At 46.7% G+C, this 21363-nt stretch overlaps 1 protein-coding gene across 1 annotated transcript in view; it reads left to right on the top strand.

Annotated features, from left to right (window-relative positions):
• Positions 1-536: 536 nt before the first annotated feature.
• Positions 537-21363, top strand: part of LOC142291938 (alcohol dehydrogenase 1-like) — a 143984-nt gene continuing 123157 nt past the window's right edge. The window contains exon 1 of the mRNA XM_075336911.1: positions 537-635. Within this exon, the coding sequence (XP_075193026.1) occupies positions 618-635 (18 nt within the window). The 5' untranslated portion in view covers positions 537-617. The remainder of the gene's footprint in view (positions 636-21363) is intronic.

Below are 21363 nucleotides of genomic sequence, written 5' to 3'. Positions count from 1 at the left end.
AATTTCGCGCCTGCGCATTTAGCTCACCGGCGCAAGCAAAGGCAGCTGTTTTCTGCTCTGCCCACGATATGGCAGAGCGAACTGCGCCTGCGCGAGCCGACCTAACTGCACAGGCATGAGATTTGAAAATGCGACGAGGAGGATGACGGAGGGCGTCATCTTGTCAATCAAGAAAGGAGGACGGCGATTAGCGGCAGGAGGGAGGAAAGGAGTAGAAAATGAGCTCGCCCATCTGGCCAACACAGGCAATTAGCATACTTAACGGCAAACTTTTAGAAAGTTATTTTTGGGGTCTGGAAGGGGAGTCAGGACCAAGGTGCACCTTCATAGAATGCAGCCCAGGAGCTCCAGAAGGTGATTCTTTTAGTTTAATAGGAACAAATCTGGTGACAGGTTCCCTTTAATAGATAATACTAGAAGTCACTAGCTTCTTTTGCTTACTCATTTGCAACAGTTTATTGGCATGTCTTAGTTTTTTTTTATCTTGGAGGAGTTCTAGGCATTTTGCCATTTTTAGGTCAGCAATATGCGTAGTTTAATAAGTAACTTTCCTCAAAGGTACACACTGTTAATCAAACGTTGTCTTTTGTAAGTAAGGATTGTGCAAAGAAGGACAAATGGCAACTGCTGGAAAAGTAAGTACATAGCATTTTATATATTATTTTTTCAAACTTTTGGTAAAATACAAAAGTATAAAAAGTATAACATTGTGTGGTAATCTTGCAACCCCAAAAGTAGTTGTCAGTGTCTCACCATCTTGTGCCCAATTTTTTGGAAATTATGATCCTATGCAGCAGATTTTTTTTTTCAGTTTTCTAATACATCAGAATATAATGGGTTCTACCGCTTGCTCGTAGATGTCTGAAAATCTCAGGTTAAATAATGACAGTTTTCTGCAGCTATACTCTGTAGATTCCAAACTTTGTGCCAAATAATTAATCAATGGGGCAGATTTACTAGAAAGAGTGGAGAAAAAAACAAAAGTCAGGCTCAAATTTTTTTTTACCAAAAAACGGATTCACTGCAACGTAAATACAGTATTTTTTCTGCTGCATACTTTTTAGTTCAGAAAATCTACTGCATTTAAGCAAAGTGGGTGTGAAGACTTATGCCCACTGTGCATTTAAATATGAGGGTCAAATGGGCATTTTTTAGTGTGTTTTTTCTCATTAGGACTCTACGGATTACAATGCATGTAAAACAGGTAGATGTATTAAGAGCATAATCAATGCTTTTCCGTAGTAAAAACAAACAACAAAAAACTATAAAGAACACTGCTTCAAAACTGCAAAAAAACCCACATGTAATAAAGGTAAAAACTCAGGACAAAAAAAATCGCATAAAAAATATAAAAAATGCTGCGATAATCAGAGAAGATTGTTTTTGTGTATTTTGGTGTGGACCTCTGCAAAGCATATGCAAATAAAAAGCAAAAAGAAGCAAAAAAATGTACATTTATGCTACATATGCACATATATGTCTTGAGCTTCATATATTAAGGTTTTTTTACCCTTTATCTGAATTGCTCATCAAGGGGCAGGAATCTATAAAGAAAGTATAGCTTTATTCAAAGTGGACAAAGTTTGAGATGCCAGATATGAGCTAAAATTGCAAAGTAAGCTAAGTAATAGGTCTAAACTTGACAGTCTAAATGCACCAAATTTATCACACAGTATGAGATAGTTTGATACATTTGAAAAATGTAAGCTTTATATTTTCAGTGTCTAAAAATTAGCAAGTTTATTAAATTTTAAAAAATTAAACCAAATAAAAAAAAATTGGGTCTTTCCTTTTGTCTGTTTTTTTGGGGGGACCTTTGGCAGATGACCATGTTATATGTGTCTATGAGTAGCCAATGTGTTGGGAGTTACAACCTGTTAATGTTTTTGTAGCATATTATATGTTATATTATTGATTTTTCCTTTTTTTGGTCCTGAAGAAGGGGACTCGATCCCTGAAACGCGTTGACCTATGAAGTAAAACACTTTTTTTTTATTGAATCAACAATTTTTCTCCTTTTTGGCGACATCGCTGCATTCTCCTCTCCAGCACTGAAGATGTTTTTCTAGCATGTCACTGTGATCACAATAACGTAATGAATATGGACATTGAGAAATTAAAGTACTTAACAGGATTTGTTGAAAAGTCAAGATGGACACATCTGTATCTTCTTCGTAATTGTTGCTTTGTTTTTATGATGCCTATCTTCAAATCTTCTAAATATAGGGAATTAAATTGATTCAATAAAATTATTAAGTTATATATATAAAGAAATGAATATACATGTTATAGAATTTTCCAACCACTAGAGGGAGATCAGCTTCTTACTTTTCTGCATTAAATCAGTCACTAACATTTTGCAGAAAAGCAGCATGTTATTGTATAAAGCTATAAAACCAATTCCCAAAAAGTTGGCATGCCATATAAAATGTACAGGAAACAAGAATGCAATAATTTGGAACTCTCTTATGGATATATTTCGATCACAACATAACATAGAAGATATTAAATATTTTTTTCAAGTTCAAAAAAATTTTTGGACAGGGATATGTCTACCACTGTGTTTTGTCCTCTCATATTTTTAGAAAGTCTGGAAACATCTGGAAAGTGAGGTCAATTGTTGGAGTTTTGGGAGAGGAATGTTGTCCCATTTTTGACTTATGTTGGACTCTAGCTCCTCAATAGTCCTGGGTAGAGTTGGGCTCATTTGTTTAAGTGGAATTTAATTATACTCATATTTTACAAAAATCTGTATTCTCAAGAATGTCCAAAGATTATCGCTATTTGGGGAATCGTAATAATTTTTTGTTTGAAAAGTTAAGACCCTATAGATTGTTAACAAGTCTTACTTTTTTGAGTGTAACAATAGGTTTGCTGTTTGGAAAGAAAGGAAGTCTCATGGGAAATCTTTTCTCCTTGTGGAGACCTGACAAACCAGTCTGGCTGCCAGTGAGGGGTCTTATAGCTGCAATGCCCCTCTGGGAAATATTCAAATTGTCTCTCCAGGGATGAAGGAGACAAACTCTAGCACCACCTATTGGAAGTAGCAATCCTAAAAGTCAAAAATGACCTTTTAATGAGCCTTTCATTTGACTAAGGATTTATGCCAGATCAGAACCCCAATTTGCAGACACAGAGTTTCGGGTTGATTGCCCCTCGTCAGTGCAAAGTATGGGATCTTATCTGGCAGTATGAGAAGTTTTAGTGAGGTCTCAGGGGAAACGTTTCTCGTTGCAGAGACCTGACATACAGCCAGATCAGATCCCATACTTTGCACTGACGAGGGGCAATCACCCCAAAACCCTGTGTCTGCAAATTGAGGCTCTGATCTGGCATAAATCCTTAGTCAAATGAAAAGGCTTGTTAAGGGGGTAAGTTTTGACTTTTAGGATTGCTACTTCCAACAGGTGGTGCTAGAGTTTGTCTCCTTCATCCCTGGAGAGACAATTTGAAAGAAAGGAAGGAATGGCATTTTAACCAGCCATCTAAATATTATTCCTATTTAGGATCAGCAACAGGTTTTCTGTTTAGAACGCGAACAAGCAAACCTGCACAAGTGTGCAACAATAAAAATCATGTGTGTTTCACGCACATATTGTAATATGGATAGTTACATTTCAATGAGTGAATTGTTGGGAATATTCTTTTGATTTAAAAAAAAAAACAAAACAAATGAAAATATAATTATTCACCCCTTCACAAAGAGAATTGCACAAGAAATTCACTTATTGAATAAAGAAAAAGTGCATTTCACAGTTAGCAGGACAAGGTCCAATCCCTGTATGAGTATATCACTAATTAATCTCACCTAGTCTATTGCTTTTATTACCTCTCTTATAAATCTCTCCCCATAATAATGGATTCAAAGTACTGTATAATTCTCATACTACATACTTCAATATTATACAACAGGCATTAGATGTTCATGTAGCCTTTTGGCTGTTTTAATTGCATATGGTCCTTTTTGTTTTGCAATATACCGTAAATAATAAAAAACTACATATTTTAAGGTGATCTTTTATTTGGTATGCTTCTTTTCTCTACTACAGTATATAGCCATGTGGTGCTGGTATTCCTTGGGCTGATCCCTAATAATCTGGTGGTGCACTGTATTTATCTATTTTTCATATGCTATTACTTACATGTTTTATCTTAAACACTGCACTTGTACACTACACTGTTTTTGTAGTAGTCAGTTATTGTTTTAACCATTTCTTTCCCTATCTATAATTCTTAGCTGTCTGAAGTCCTCTCTATGACCTGTAATGCGCTAAAATAGCTGTTGTATTCCCTGCCTCAGCTTTTATAGGGGTTTTAATAGTTCCTACTAACTTCTATACCAAAAGATGTGATAGCTGTGAGACACCATTAAAACCCCTTCATCCCCGGACAAGTTTTTTGGGGTTTATTTGCTCTCCTTTTCCAAGAGCCGTTACTTTTCTATTTTTCCGTTAATGTTGCCATATGAGGGCTTGTTTTCTGCTGGCCAAAGTTGTACTTTTAAATTAGACTATGAGTTTTACCATATAGTGTACTGTAAAACGGCAAAAAAAATCCAAGTGCGGAAGAAAAGTGCGATTGCATGATGGTTTTTGGGATATTTTATTCACCATGTTCACTATATGATACAACTAATGTATTGGTGTGATGCCACAGGTCGATACAAGTTCGTAGACACCAAACATGTATAGGTTTACTTTTATCTAAGGAGTTAAAAAAATTCAGAGATTTGTCCAAAAAAAGTGGCACACTTTTTTGCCATCTTAGAGATTTGATGTTTTCTGCCTGAAGTCCTGACTAGAGTTGAGCGCGGTTCGCGGTTCGAGGTTCTCCAGTTCGCGGCTCGAGTGATTTTGGGGGCTGTTCTAGATCGAACTAGAACTCGAGCTTTTTGCTAAAGCTCGATAGTTCTAGATACGTTCGAGAACGGTTCTAGCAGCAAAAAGACCAGCTAATTACTAGCTGGCTTTCTGCTGTAATAGTGTAAGTCACTCTGTGACTCACACTATTATGAAATTTCAGTGTATAGTGTGCGGGAACAGCGCATTCAGATCACTGCTGTTTGGATAATGGCGATCGCCATTTTTTTTTTCCCTTGTCTTCCTTCCCTAAGCGCGCGCGTGTAGTGGGGCGGGCCAGCATGTCACCAATCCCAGACACACACACAGCTAAGTGGACTTTTAGCCAGAGAAACAACGGCATGTGTGATAGGATATCCATGTCACATGTCCCTGCATTATAACATTTTCCTCCAGCACGCCATTATCTGCCTTCTGCGTCCTTGGTGTCAGTCACCGCTGGCGCAGCTCCTATCTCCGATACTGCTGTGTACGCTCTATACACAGCGCTGTACAGAATAGGGATAGAAGTTTCTATTAGTCCTTTTAAGGTCTAATACTGGCAGGGTCAGAGCCATAGGTGACAGTCAGGGCCGTGAAAACAGAGTTTAACAGATACACAAGATGACAGCGTCTGTGTAGCTAAGGTCAGGGATTTCCTCGCTGCATTTCCCCATTAAGAGGGATAGAAAGGCAGGCTTCCTGTACTCTACCCAGACCCACAACCCTGCCACTGTACCCTCCTGCCCTTTGCACACTCAAGCTCATTGTTACTAAGCCATTATACTAGCAAACACTGAGTGAACTTAGTGGCATCTTAAAAGTGGCTGTTGGACTTCTGTATTGTCCCACTAGTGCAAAGATATTTGCAGCACGTCTGCCTGCATTGCACACTCAAACTCATTGTTACTAAGCCATTATACTAGCAAACACTGAGTGAACTTAGTGGCATCCTAAACGTGGCTGTTGAACATCTGTATTGTCCCACTAGTTCTAAGATATTTGCAGCACGTCTGCCTGCATTGCACACTCAAACTCATTGTTACTAAGCCATTATACTAGCAAACACTGAGTGAACTTAGTGGCATCCTAAACGTGGCTATTGGACTTCTGTATTGTCCCACTAGTGCAAAGATATTTGCAGCACGTCTGCCTGCATTGCACACTCAAACTCATTGTTACTAAGCCATTATACTAGCAAACACTGAGTAAACTTAGTGGCATCCTAAACGTGGCTGTTGGACTTCTGTATTGTCCCACTAGTGCAAAGATATTTGCAGCACGTCTGCCTGCATTGCACACTCAAACTCATTGTTACTAAGCCATTATACTAGCAAACACTGAGTGAACTTAGTGGCATCCTAAACGTGGCTGTTGGACTTCTGTATTGTCCCACTAGTGCAAAGATATTTGCAGCACGTCTGCCTGCATTGCACACTCAAACTCATTGTTACTAAGCCATTATACTAGCAAACACTGAGTGAACTTAGTGGCATCCTAAACGTGGCTGTTGGACTTCTGTATTGTCCCACTAGTGCAAAGATATTTGCAGCACGTCTGCCTGCATTGCACACTCAAACTCATTCTTACTAAGCCATTATACTAGCAAACACTGAGTGAACTTAGTGGGATCCTAAAAGTGGCTGTTGGACTTCCATTAGTGCCCCACTGGTGCCAAGCTATTTCTTGCACCTCGGCATGACACCCTCCTGCTCTGTTTTTAATAAGCTATAATAATAGCAAAAAATGCTGCCAGTTAGTGGCATCCAAAAAGTAGCTGTTGTACTCCATTTGTGCCCCACTGGTGCCAAGCTATTTCTAGCACCTCTGCATGACACCCTCCTGCTCTGTTTTTAATAAGCTATAATAATAGCAAAAAATGCTGCCCGTTAGTGGCATCCAAAAAGTGGCTGTTGTACTCCATTTGTGCCCCACTGGTGCCAAGCTATTTCTAGCACCTCTGCATGACACCCTCCTGCTCTGTTTTTAATAAGCTATAATAATAACAAAAAATGCTGCCATTTAGTGGCATACAAGAACTGGCTGTTGTATTTCATTATTGTCCCACTGGTGCCAAGCTTTTTCTAGCACCTCTGCATGACACCCTCCTGCTCTGTTTTTAATAAGCTATAATGATAGCAAAAAAAGCTGCCATTGTGTGGCATACAATAACTGGCTGTTGTATTTCATTAGTGTCCCACTGGTGCCAAGCTATTTCTAGCACCTCTGCATGACACCCTCCTGCTCTGTTTTTAATAAGATATAATAATAGCAAAAAATGCTGCCATTTAGTGGCATACAAGAACTGGCTGTTGTATTTCATTATTGTCCCACTGGTGCCAAGCTATTTCTAGCACCTCTGCATGACACCCTCCTGCTCTGTTTTTAATAAGCTATAATAATAGCAAAAAATGCTGCCATTTAGTGGCATACAAGAACTGGCTGTTGTATTTCATTATTGTCCCACTGGTGCCAAGCTATTTCTAGCACCTCTGCATGACACCCTCCTGCTCTGTTTTTAATAAGCTATAATAATAGCAAAAAATGCTGCCATTTAGTGGCATACAAGAACTGGCTGTTGTATTTCATTATTGTCCCACTGGTGCCAAGCTATTTCTAGCACCTCTGCATGACACCCTCCTGCTCTGTTTTTAATAAGCTATAATAATAGCAAAAAATGCTGCCATTTAGTGGCATACAAGAACTGGCTGTTGTATTTCATTATTGTCCCACTGGTGCCAAGCTATTTCTAGCACCTCTGCATGACACCCTCCTGCTCTGTTTTTGTAATAAGCTATAATAATAGCAAAAAATGCTGCCATTTAGTGGCATACAAGAACTGGCTGTTGTATTTCATTATTGTCCCACTGGTGCCAAGCTATTTCTAGCATCTCAGCATGACACCCTCCTGCTCTGTTTTTAATAAGCTATAATAATAGCAAAAAATGCTGCCATTTAGTGGCATACAAGAACTGGCTGTTGTATTTCATTAGTGTCCCACTGGTGCAAATCTATTTGCAGCACCTCTGCATGACACCCTCATGCACATTTTGCTACGCTAATTTTATAGCAAACTCAGGGAATTCCTTGCTGCATTTGATCATTCGGACGGATAGAAAGTGAGGCTTCCTTTACTGTCCTGGTACCCACAGAACACAGCCACTGTACCCACCTGTCCACTTTTGCCACGCTATTTAATTTGCCCAAAGAGCTGACTCTTTTTCTGCCTTCCTAAAATTGTCTGTAATACTAAGTTAGTGTTCCTTTGCTGCCAAGCAAGGTACAACACATGTGCATTCTACACTCATTTCCATTTCTGGAATGCAATTATTAACTGCAGGTAGTCCAGCCAATCTGTGACGAAGGTGCAGGTGTGGATATAATGTAGCCTGCATCCAATGTTGGTTTTCTCTATGTCTGACAGCTCAACAATACCATCTGTTTCCACTTCCAAAACAAGTGATGACTTGCCAATCACACTCCCTCTTGCGTGTAAAGGGGTGGAGGTTCAGTGTGAAAAACCATGTGAGACTGCTGTCCCCAGTCACAGAGGATGAAGAGCACTTGATGCACTTGATGGGGCAGGCGGTGGTTGCACAGGCACGCTGGGCCGCATTGTAGCACAGTGAAATTCACATTGCGACTTATGCTTCATTTTAAGTCGTGTACAGCATGGGCTCCCCAGTATGCAGCAAAACCAGGGTACAGGAAAAGGACTCTAGTCAGTTGGGTTGATAAATGATTGTTTAACTTTACCAAAACAAACAATAAGAACCATGCATACAATTTAAATAATTGAACAATCTATTCTGTTGCCTACTACCTGCTAATCCCTCTGCGTAGCAGTAATTGTGTGTTTGTGTGTGTGTGTGTGCGAACACGACTTACCAGTGGCGCATCACAAGAGCTTCCCAGTTATCTACGTAAACATAGACAAAACACATTACCCCCCCCCCCCCCTGAATACCCTTGTTAGCTAAAGCCTCACAGATAAGGCAGATGATAACAGTGTGAATGCAAACCACACAGCTCTGCAACATCTTGAAAAGCAACAATCAATGCAAACATGTGTCGCTGTCCCTCTATGATTTAAAGTGTACGTGACAATTTGACAGTGCAGAGGCAGCAAGTCTTATTGTCTATAAATAGTCGGCCTACCCAGAACAGATATGTGTTTTGCTAATAAAACAAAGTGTTGCGTGCCCGCATTATTGTCTGGGCACAGCCTACCGTACCCGGGTACTGTGATGTCCAGTTGCCAGAAATACAGACTTTACGCTCCTCTCACGGTAAGCAGTATAGACAGCACCGTAAGAATGTTGGTCTGTGGCACAGGATGCTGCTCACTGGCGTTACGGTTCTCCTCACCAAACTCCAAAATGACTCCCCTCACAATTGAACGAAGTGTTTCCGCGGTGGCTCCTTGCTGTAACACACACCTTTAGCTTTTCCTTCTGTTCATAGACAGCATCTCCAAGTCCACACCCGAAGAGCAATTTCTCCTCCACGTCTAAGTGTGGAGAGGCAGCTAGTGCGCATGCATGTGCCGATTTACCCCAGCCGCAGCCTAACTACAGTGTTTCACCTAGTGCGTATGCTCAGCCTGACTGTGCCATTCCTGAGGCTAAGTCTTCATTTTGGGATACAGCGCATGCTCCCACACTTAGTGCGAAAAGCCTCTTTGCACAGGTACTTGCACTCCGTGCCGGGTCTAAGTCCTGTTTTGTGCCTAGACATCATGCTAAAGCTGATAGTCTTTTTTCAGAGACTGTATTTCATGCTACTGAGCATGCTCAGGCACTTACTGCATCAGAGACTAGGTCCGGTAATGAACTCTTTGGCCCTGCCCCTGATGTGGGGGGCCCATATACACCACAGGGCATCAGGTGTCCTGACGATGTGGCCAGGCCACTCCCAAATAGCTTGCAGAGGTCCGCCCTTATGACTTGTCACCTCATTATTGATGGTCAGACGATGACTGGTGAGGTGGTTGTGTCGTGGCAGCCATGAGGTCATTATTGAAGTTGCGGTTTCAAATAGGACGCTAGTTATGCCACTCATGACGTGTCACTCTGCTTTTGTCTCCAGGAGGTGCATTGTGGTCCACCCTGGTTTGGGGCGGACCCAGGTTATAAAACGGTCTGGAGCCAACAAGGAGGTGCGCAGTCTTCTAATATGCTCCGAAAGAGCACACCTCCATGTGTTTAACCCATTGCGGCTTTAGGCCAGAGGTAGGCACGGATAGGGCGTCGATGCAGGCTGCCACCACAGTTGGTAACGCAGAACGGTTAAGACCAGCTCCTGTCCTACCAGTCCTGCTTGTGCAGCCCAGTGGCATTAACAGGCCTGCTGCTGCTGATGCGCCTGCTGTCCACAGGTGTGGCCCCAATGCACACGGTCAGCGTACTCAATGGCCCCTGTGATGTTAACAGGGAGTTCCTGGGCTGGGTGGGCGTGTTGACCCTGTGACGCTAACAGGGCTCCCAGTCTCCAGATACGAGTGGCGTCTAACTCGGTTCAGGCTACTATTAGTTTCATAGCCACACAGCTCTGTATCCTCCACCTAACCTTCCAGTTGCCAACCTCTCCTTTTCCATCTGGGAGCACGGTGGACACTGACTGCTGATGGGGATATATACCTTTCTCTTTCTTTTCTTATTAATTTTCGTTATATAGCGGTAACATAGTATATACCACCTTATCCAAATCTGCCAGTCCCACCGTAACAGATGGTGTTTCTTCAGCAAATGTTACTCTTGCTTAACCACCAAACCCACAGACAAAAACTTTTTTCCCCTTTCCAACACACCTGTTCCCCTTTCCACCAGCATCTGTCCTTTTTCAACTCATTTTGTATATGACCAAAAGTGTAACTCTGCAGGGACACCGTACTCAATGCCATCTCAGCACAGCAGACAGCCCACGGTCCCTCTGATGTGGACAAGTAAAAGACCATTTCCTCCTATCCATGACAAAGCGTTGAGATTCACTCTGTGCAGCACTGGTGTTTAGTGGAAAAGCAGATCTAAGATTGCGTACTGCCTTTTGCAGATACTCCTGTATACGTGCGTCCCTTTCTATGGCAGGAATTATTTCGCCAAATTTTGTCTTGTACCGGGGATCTAACAGTGTGGCAACCCAGTAGTTAGCATTACTTCGAATTCGTACAATCCGAGGGTCATGTTGTAGGTAGTGCAGCAAGAAGGCGCTCATGTGTCTTGTGCATCCAGGAGGACCAAGTCCTTGGTGTGTTGGTGGCAGAGAGGTGAGAATGTGCCTCCTTCCTCTGCCCTCTCCCCACAACCTCGCACAACCGAGCAAGCTCTCACTCATCTGCTGAGTCTTCCATGCCCATCGCCAGTTCGTCCTCCATTTCTTCATGGGCTCCTGCACCCTCCTCAACAATTTTTGCTGATACTATGCGCCCTTGTTAATCCCTCTCCCCCACCGTCCCTTGACTTCCGCCTAGGTGCCGCTCACCGTCTGGACCTTGTAGATCTTATTATCCCTTCTGCATATGACTCCTCCTGTACTTCCTCCCCTTCCTCTTGGACCAACACCTGACTCCGAATAATGCTTACAGTGGGCTCCATCTTGTAGATGACCAGAATCGTCACGCTGAGAATGGCATTGCCAGTGCTAAACATCTTCGTCGACATTTGTAAACTGTGTAGAAGGGCGCATACGTCATACCGTATTTCAGCAGGGCTCTGCGGTGCTGCCACAGACGCTGCAACATGTGCAGATTCCAATTCCTGCATGTCGGAACATCGCATTTCAGGCGTTTAACCGCCAGACCTTAAGACTTCCGGAGCGATGAAAGTTGTTGAGCTGCTGGGTGCGAAGGATGAAAGTGAGCACATAGCAGCGTGCCCGCTGCACAAGGCCATGTAGGCCGAGATGGTATTTTAAAAATTGAAGGAGAATCAGATTCAACACGTGAGCCATACAAGGCACGTGTGTCACATTGCCCTGACGAAGGGCCGCAGACAGGTTTGCATCATTGCCGCACACGGCTCTTAAGTCACCAACGTAGTCCACTCAATCAATTTGTACTCCGGTCTCCAGGTGACAACGTGTTCCTTTCGTGCATAGTGCTGATGATGGGAAAGGAGTCGATGCCAGCGGCGCAGGTGGATGCAGGTTATGCTCACCCACTGGGCTGCGTTACCTTGACAGATTCAGAACCACAGGCTCAATGTAGGTGGTGGGTATCTCACAGATGAAGTACCATCATTCAGCTACAACCAATGGGAATACACCACACCCTTTTTTAGGCCCCTCCTGTCTGCAGACCACTGCCAGACAAAGCTATGAACCTCTTGTTACTGTTACCCCCAGTTCAGTTTTATGATTTTGTGTGCTTGTTTCCTGACTACTTTTCCTGCTTGCTGTTTATGTACCTCGTTGGCCGATCCGCATTTCACCTCTGCTTGTTTTCTGATTAAGTCCTGGCCATCCCATTCTGTTCCTCTTCCTCAATTAATGTTTTGACCCTGCATGACTACTATTCTCTGGAACTGCAGCCTTCCACAGGTATTGATCAACTTGGGCCCTGTGTAATTCCAAATCACTGTATAGGGGTATGAGATAGCGGGGCCATTGATATGTGACGGACGGTACATATCTCCCAGAATGCGCACAGAAACATATTAGAGCCCTACATAGTGGTCAGTCCGGAAACCTCCAGGCCGGGTTATGCAGGTGGCTGATGTCCACAGTTCTCATATAAAAGCTCTTTGTAAAGGCCTGGGTGGGGCAGAGCATGTTGTGTAAGCTGCAGAGCAGGAAACTGAAGAGAGTTCAGGCCTGTGTGAAACTATAACACAGGTCTGTGGACCCCCGGGAATAGCAAAACGGAGTATAGTAAGACCGTCTCCTACGGCAAGCCGTGCCTGGGTGACGGGGAACCGTATGGACTGTGAGTAACCCGGCTGTGTTCCGGATGACATTTCCTGTACAGCAAGGACAATAAAACTGTTTGGATCAGACTGTTTTGGGTCACTGCCTCATTGTCGTCCTGGGGGACCCCCACACCGCTACATTATGGTGGAGAATGCGGGCATGGAGCATTGAGGCATACCCCACCGCTGCACCAGCTGAAGTCTGTGACGGCTCTGCATGTCCATAATTAGGCCGGCTACGCTACAGTATAAACCGGCTAATAACATGGAGGAGCTTCTGCGGCAGTTGGTAACAATTCAGCAAAAGCAACAGGAGCAATTGGGTCTGTTCCAGCAGCAGCACCAGGAGTCCCAGCGGCAGCATCAGGAATCCCGGCGGCAGCATCAGGAGACCCAGCGACAACAACAAGAGGCGAATGCATTGCTACGGCAGCAGATTGCGGCTCTGCGTGAGACACCGGCAGCAACTGACTCCGACCGACGGGTGCCCCGGGACAGGGTTCGTTCTGCCCTGCGGAAACTAAGCCTGGAGGATGACGTGGAGGTTTTTCTTATGGTTTTTGAGCGCACAGCGGAGCAGGAAAAACTGCCGGCAGACCAGTGGGCGGAAGTGGTGGCTCCGTTCCTGATAGGGGATGCCCAGAAAGCCTACTTCGACCTCAGCCGGGAGGATGCCCTGGACTACAAGAAATTGAAAGGTGAGATCCTTGCACGTCTGGGGGTCAATACCTACATGAGGGCTCAGCGAGTGTTTTCATGGGCCTATGTGGAGACCTGTCCAGCCAGGTCTCAGGCATATGACTTACTACAACTGGTTAAAAAGTGGTTACAGCCGGAGGTGTTGTCTCCAGCCCAGATGGTGGAAAGGGTGGTGGTTGACCGGTTGGTGCGGACTTTGCCAGTCGCTATTCAACGTTGGGTGGGGCAATGAGACCCGGGTAACCTGGACCAGGTGGTGAGTTTAGTTGAGCGATATACCGCCACACAGGACTTTATACGAGACTCTGCCCCAGTGCGTCAAGCCCGGCGGCCACAAGACCCTGGCCGAGAGACACGTACGGCACTGGTGAACAACAAAAACAAAGCCCATATTGAGGGGGCAACCCACACTGAGAGCGGCAAAAGACTAGTTCCCCCAGGAATAGTAACAAAAACTGGTGGGACCACCGCTATGAAGTGCTGGAGATGTCAAGGGCCCGGCCATATCGCCGCTTATTGCCCGTTGCTTACGGAGTCCATGGATTGTGGGTACACCCGCCGAATGTCTATGTATGCTAATACGGTATATGCTGCACGCCCTATTCTTGAACCTCCTCTCTGTCATGTGTATGTAAATGGACATCGGGCAGAGGCCCTTTTGGACTCAGGCAGTATAGTGACCCTCGTTCATGGGTCGCTGATCTCGGGGTCGGAGTCCACGGAGAGGGAGGTTGGGATTGTGTGTATACATGGTGAACTCCGCAAATATCCAACAGCAGAGGTATGCCTCTCCACTTCGTGCGGGGACGTGACGCATGTGGTAGGAGTGGTGAAAACCCTACCATATGGGGTAGTAATGGGAAGGGATTTTCCGTTGTTTTGGTACCTGTGGGATAGAAATAGTACCTTTTCCCAGGCAAAAATGAATCTGGGTGCGGAGCCCGATGATCCCGAGTCGGTGATACCTGCTGTAGGGATCGCCGACCTTGGGACAGGGGGAGACCCTGAGAGGGGTCCACTAGAGGTGTTGGCAGGGCAAAGTGAAGAGACTGTAGCGATCCCGGAGCTGGAAACATCCCGGGAGGACTTCGGGATGGCCCAGCTAAGGGATCCTACTCTCTCCCAGGCGTGGGAGAATGTAAAAGAGGTGAATGGGGTGGCCCAACAACCAGGGGCAGAAGTTGTCTTTCCCCGCATGGCGGTTTATAATGATTTACTCTACCGAATAGACAAAAGCAGGGAAGAGATAGTAGAACAACTGGTCGTGCCACAAGCCCATCGTCAGGCAGTGCTTAACATGGCTCACACACACCCCCTGGGGGGACACTTAGGGGCTACCAAGACACAAGAGCGTATTTTACGGAGGTTCTTTTGGCCAGGAGTGTACGCAGATGTACGGAAATTCTGTGAATCCTGCCCGGACTGCCAACTGACCTCGCCCATTGCGAGTTTCCGGAGTCCATTGGTGCCTCTTCCAATTATAGAGGAACCTTTTGAACGGATCGCAATGGATCTGGTAGGGCCCCTGGTAAAATCCGCACGCGGTCACCAACACATATTGGTGGTTGTGGATTACGCCACACGCTATCCAGAGGCCATTCCGCTGCGCCATACCTCCGCGAAGCTTATTGCTCGGGAGTTATTTGCCATATTTTGTCGTCTTGGGTTACCAAAGGAGATCCTTACTGACCAGGGGACCCCATTTATGTCCAAGGTGACAAAAGAATTATGTAAACTGTTGAAAATAAAGCACCTGCGCACATCGGTGTACCATCCGCAAACCGATGGGCTGGTCGAGCGGTGCAACAAAACCCTTAAGTCCATGCTTAAAAAAGTGGTTGCCAAGGACAGGAGGGACTGGGACATGCTGTTGCCCTATCTTATGTTTGCGCTCCGAGAGGTGCCGCAGGCATCCACGGGATTTTCGCCATTCGAGTTGCTTTATGGCAGACACCCTAGGGGCTTGCTGGACGTAGCCAAGGAAACATGGGAACAGGAGCCCACCCCATATAAAAGTGTGATTGAACATGTGGCTCTAATACAGGACCGCATCGCAGCGGTTTTGCCTATTGTAAAAGAACATTTAACAAGGGCACAAGGGGCACAAAGGCGCACTTATAACACACGAGCCACCATCAGATCTTTTGATGTAGGGGATCGGGTCTTGGTTTTGGTGCCCACGGCCGAGAGTAAACTGTTGGCCAAATGGCAGGGGCCGTATGAGGTTCGGGAAAAGGTGGGGGAGGTGAACTACCGAATATACCAGCCGGGGAGGAGGAAGCCGGAACAACTGTATCATGTTAACTTGCTTAAAGCCTGGAAAGACCGTGACTGTATGGTGACGGGAGTAACACCGGTGGGGCCCTGGGGGCAACCTGTAGTGCCACCCATCCTGGGAACAGAAGGGAGTGTACACTTAGGCGACACCCTCACTAAACTGCAGCGTCGGGAGGTTCGGAAGTTGGTACAGCAGAGCTCGGATGTGTTTTCCGAGATACCCGGCCATACTTCGGTTATCCAACATGACATTGTCACCGAGCCTCGGGTAAAGGTGCGTATGAAACCGTACCGGGTGCCCTAGGCCCGGAGACAAGCCATTGCAGCAGAGGTGAAACAGATGCTTACCCTAGGGGTGATCGAGGAATCAAAGAGTGACTGGGCTAGTCCCATTGTGCTGATTCCAAAACCCGACGGGTCGCTACGTTTCTGCAATGACTTCCGGAGATTGAATGAGGTTTCCAAGTTCGACCTTTACCCTATGCCCCGGGTGGATGAACTTATTGAACGGTTGGGAAAGGCTCAATATTTCACGACGCTTGACCTCACCTATTGGCAGGTGCCGCTGACAGAGTCAGCCAAGGAAAAAACGGCCTTTATTACACCAGAGGGGCTCTATCACTATGTTGTCTTGCCTTTTGGATTACATGGAGCCCCGGCTACTTTCCAAAGACTGATGGACATAGTGTTGGAACCCCATCAGAAGTACGCATCCGCCTATCTAGACGACATCATCATCTTCAGTTCCGATTGGCAGACCCACTTGTCCCAGGTCCAGGCCGTCGTTAACTCCCTGCGGGCGGCAGGGTTGACCGCAAACCCAAAGAAATGTGCAATTGGTCAGGAGGACGCCCGCTATTTGGGGTACGTGATTGGCCGCGGGGTGATCAAACCTCAAGTAAATAAAATAGAGGCCATCCAAAAGTGGCCCAGACCAGTGTCCACTAAACAGGTGAGAGCGTTCCTCGGCATTGTCGGGTATTACCGGCGGTTTATACCGGACTTTGCCGGGAGAACAGCAGCTTTGACCGATCTGCTGAAGGGGAAAAAGGCGGCTATGGTACGCTGGACCCCTCAGGCTGAGGAAGCGTTTCAGTCCATGAAGACTGCCTTGTGTGGTCAACCGGTCCTCATTAGCCCCGATTTCGGTAACACCTTCCTGGTACAAACAGATGCTCCGAGGTGGGTCTGGGTGCCGTACTCTCGCAAGAGGTGAACGGAACTGAGCATCCGGTTACCTATTTGAGCCGGAAAATTACCCCGGCAGAAAAGAATTATAGCGTAGTGGAGAAGGAGTGCTTGGCTATTAAATGGGCCTTGGAGTCCCTGCGCTATTATTTGCTCGGGCGACAGTTTCGGTTGGTAACGGACCACGCGCCCCTCGTCTGGATGAGAAATGCGAAGGAACGGAATGCCCGGGTCACCCGCTGGTTCCTGTCCCTTCAGAATTTCAGTTTTACGGTAGAACATCGGGCCGGTTCATCCCAGGGCAATGCCGATGCCCTGTCTCGGGCGGCCTGTTTGGGTGCGTCCGTTCATCCCCTCGGGTTTGAACGGAGTGGGGGGTATGTGAGATAGCGGGGCCATTGATATGTGACGGACGGTACGTATCTCCCAGAATGCGCACAGAAACATATTAGAGCCCTACATAGTGGTCAGTCCGGAAACCTCCAGGCCGGGTTATGCAGGTGGCTCATGTCCACAGTTCTCATGTAAAAGCTCTTTGTAAAGGCCTGGGTGGGGCAGAGCGTGTTGTGTAAGCTGCAGAGCAGGAAACTGAAGAGAGTTCAGGCCTGTGTGAAACTATAACACAGGTCTGTGGACCCCCGGGAATAGCAAAACGGAGTATAGTAATGTGACGGAGTGTACAGCAGAGCAAGGAGAGACAACAGGCCGAGGAACGATCCAACAGGTTTATTCACAAGAACACTGGAACAGCACACGATAAGTCCACGTAAAACAGATTCGGGGGCCCTTCCCGACAATCCTCGGACCGGATTACAAAGCAATCGTCCTTACAGTAGTCCAAAGAGTTCCACACAATCCCACGGGCCGCCACACAGGCCTAGCTCCGTCCGTGTCCACAGCCACACAGGCTGGAGCTCCTGCTCCCTTCAATTTTCAGCTCACTCTGACTGAATCTCCCAGGTAAGCAGAGTTTACACTAGTTGTACTCTAGGCCCACCTCCCCCTACTCCCAGGGATGGAAGTGCCTCAAGAGGATATAACCTTGCATTTTAGGGGGTGATTACCTACAACAATAGAAATGTACACAGAAGTAGTTCAAATAAGACAATGAACCCAGCTTGAAATAGGAATCTGTACAGCATATACAGTGAGAGGGTAAATTACATCTTCACAATCCCTCCCCCTCCCAACTTGTGTACGTACTAGGGACCTCTACAGGTCACTGGTTAAGTACACACAGGCAGAGCGTTACTTACATGTGGCTTCATGCAGCCACGAATTGGCATCGTAGCTCTCCCACATCATTGCCCAGGAGAACAGCTGCAGGCAGACCACCCATCACCCCAACCACACATCGCCTGACCCCAAAACCAAAGCTCAGATCCACAGTGGCTGTGGGAATAGTCCTCCATTGTCCACCAGCCAGTTCAATGACAATCCCAGGTCCTCTATGGATTGCCTCAGGCCGAACCACTCGGGGATCAGCCAGTGTGAGGAAAGCACCCGAGTCACAAAATCCAACAAGTCTCTGTCCATCCAGCACAACCTCCTGCAAGTGCTTACCTCGATGAGCAGAAGTCGTCATAACTGCAGGTCGCACCCCGTAAACTCCTGGTGGTGCAACATGGGGGGCTGAGTCACTAGGCCAGTCCTCACATAGCGGTGCCACATCTTCCTCCATGGCGCTGGGCTGTAAATAATTAACAATCCGATTGGGCGCAGGATCAGTCCTCATTTGAACAGCTGGGCAGGAGACTTGCCGATGCCCTGGCTGTCCACATTGATAGCATCTGAGCTGGGTCTCCCTCCATCCAAGGCGTCCTCTTGGGTAAGGGGTAGGGGAACTTGGAGGCCGACTCCCACCTGAAGGTGCTGTAGGGGTTTGAGGATGATTCCTCCATGGGCTGGCTGGGCATGAGGCCTGCAAATGCCCGGGATGCCTACAAACATAACACCTGCGCTCTGTTACTTCCTCTCCCCGGCGTATTCCAGAAAGTGCAGTAGAAGCAACTGAAGGCACATTAACACGGGTATCAACATGTGGTGGCTTAGAGGAACGGGGAACAATGGGGGCAGAATAACTGGGGGCATCCGGTGTTGTGGAGCTGTTAGGCGTCTCTCCATCCTCCAACAAAACCCTCCACTGAGGCTTGATAGTGAGCACCTCATCAGCTAGAGCAGCAGCTTCCTCCACTGTCGCTGGTTTTCTCTCACGCACCCATTCCCGGATCTCAGCGGGGCACTGGGCAAAGAATTGTTCTTTTAGGATGACCTGGAGGAAGGTCTGCCAAGTTAAGGCTCCCTCTCCCTCCAGCCAGCGATGGCACACTTGTTTCAGTCTGTGGGCAAACATCTTGAAAGACACTTCTCCATCACAGGCTAATGTACGGAACTTAGTCCTATAAGTATCTGGGGTCACGGCATAATGTTCCAGAATGGTCTGTTTTATCTCCCCATACTCACAATTCCACTGAGGGTCCATAGCTCTATAGGCGTCGGCAGCTCCACCCTCCAAGAGGCCCACCAGGTGTCTGACTCGCTCTCTTTCTGGGACTTCCATTAATCGGCACTGATGCTCAAAGTCCTGAAAGAAGCCCTCAATGTCACCTGCAGCTTCATTAAATGGCTTAAAGTCCTTGCGGGACACTCTGGAGAATTCCCTCATAGTTGGTGCTGTGGTTAAAGTTTGTCTGGAGCCTCTAGCTGCTTCCAGAGCAAATCTCCTCTCCAGCAATGCCCTCTCTTGAGCGCTGCGAATAGCATCCATCTTATATTCAATGGTGACCTCATCTCCAAGCAGTGCCATCTCCTCTTCATACCACACAATCCATTGACTTTTTTGGGTATTTACCTCCAGCTCCCGTCTTTCCTCCCTTTGCTGTGAGGATCCTTCCTCCACGTCATTTTGCGAGCAGACTCCTTCTAGCGCCTCAATCAGCTGCTCCTTGGAGAGTCCTTTGAAACGAACTCCTACTTCACGGGCCTTTGATTGCAGGCTCCCCAAAGTCCAGGTCTTGTACTCTGCAGTGCTGGTTCCTGATGTTGAGCCATTGTCCTCCATTCCTTCTGCTCTGATCCCAGCGCTGCCAACCAGTTTGTGACGAGGTGTACAGCAGAGCAAGGAGAGACAACAGGCCGAGGAACGATCCAACAGGTTTATTCACAAGAACACTGGAACAGCACACGATAAGTCCACGTAAAACAGATTCGGGGGCCCTTCCCGACAATCCTCGGACCGGATTACAAAGCAATCGTCCTTACAGTAGTCCAAAGAGTTCCACACAATCCCACGGGCCGCCACACAGGCCTAGCTCCGTCCGTGTCCACAGCCACACAGGCTGGAGCTCCTGCTCCCTTCAAGTTTCAGCTCACTCTGACTGAATCTCCCAGGTAAGCAGAGTTTACACTAGTTGGACTCTAGGCCCACCTCCCCCTACTCCCAGGGATGGAAGTGCCTCAAGAGGATATAACCTTGCATTTTAGGGGGTGATTACCTACAACAATAGAAATGTACACAGAAGTAGTTCAAATAAGACAATGAACCTAGCTTGAAATAGGAATCTGTACAGCATATACAGTGAGAGGGTAAATTACATCTTCACAAGTAAGACCGTCTCCTACGGCAAGCCGTGCCTGGGTGACGGGGAACCATATGGACTGTGAGTAACCCGGCTGTGTTCCGGATGACATTTCCTGTACAGCAAGGACAATAAAACTGTTTGGATCAGACTGTTTTGGGTCACTGCCTCATTGTCGTCCTGGGGGACCCCCACCCCGCTACAAGGGGTTAAAGAGTTTCAGGGTTCTGGGGGTCCAGCTTGGTGAGTGGCTTCCCTCTAGCCTATCCTTTACAGCCCATCTGAGTGTGTCGATCCAGGCAGGCGTTACACCGTGCCCTCTGCAGAAGGCCATGTAGGCCGGGATAGTGTTTTAAAAATTGCTGGACAACCAGGTTCAACATGTGAGCCATACAAGGCACGTGTGTCACATTGCCCTGAAGAAGGGTTGCAGACTGGTTTGCATCATTGTCGCACCCGGCCTTCCCTGGCTGCTGGTTGAGTGGAGACAACTATTGATGAAACTCGGTCTCACTCTCCAGAGCTTACCGTCCACAACTCATCAGCGGTGTGACTCACATTTCCCAGACATTTCTAAGTAAAGAGTCGACCGCATCATGCTGTTGAGCTCTGCTGCCAGCATAGTAAGGAGGTGTGTGGGATTCCTTGGGCGCAGTTACAAGGAAGGGTGGCCTGACCACACAGGGTTTGGGCCGAGGTGGAGGACCCACATGAGGTTGAGGAGGCAGAAGCAGTGGAGGAACTTGTACATACAGAGGAAGGATTGACACACAACTCGTGGGGATGGCAAGACTTGTACAGCAAACCCTTCTCCATCTCTCACCATAGTTACCCAGTGCCCATTCAGCAACATGTAACTCCCCTGTCCATGCTTACTGG

This window comes from Anomaloglossus baeobatrachus, chromosome 1, assembly GCF_048569485.1.
Source record: "Anomaloglossus baeobatrachus isolate aAnoBae1 chromosome 1, aAnoBae1.hap1, whole genome shotgun sequence".
NCBI classification, from domain to species: Eukaryota; Metazoa; Chordata; class Amphibia; order Anura; family Aromobatidae; genus Anomaloglossus; species Anomaloglossus baeobatrachus.
The sequence above is the reverse complement of the archived record's forward strand: the minus strand, read 5'-3'. Positions and strand labels throughout refer to the sequence as shown.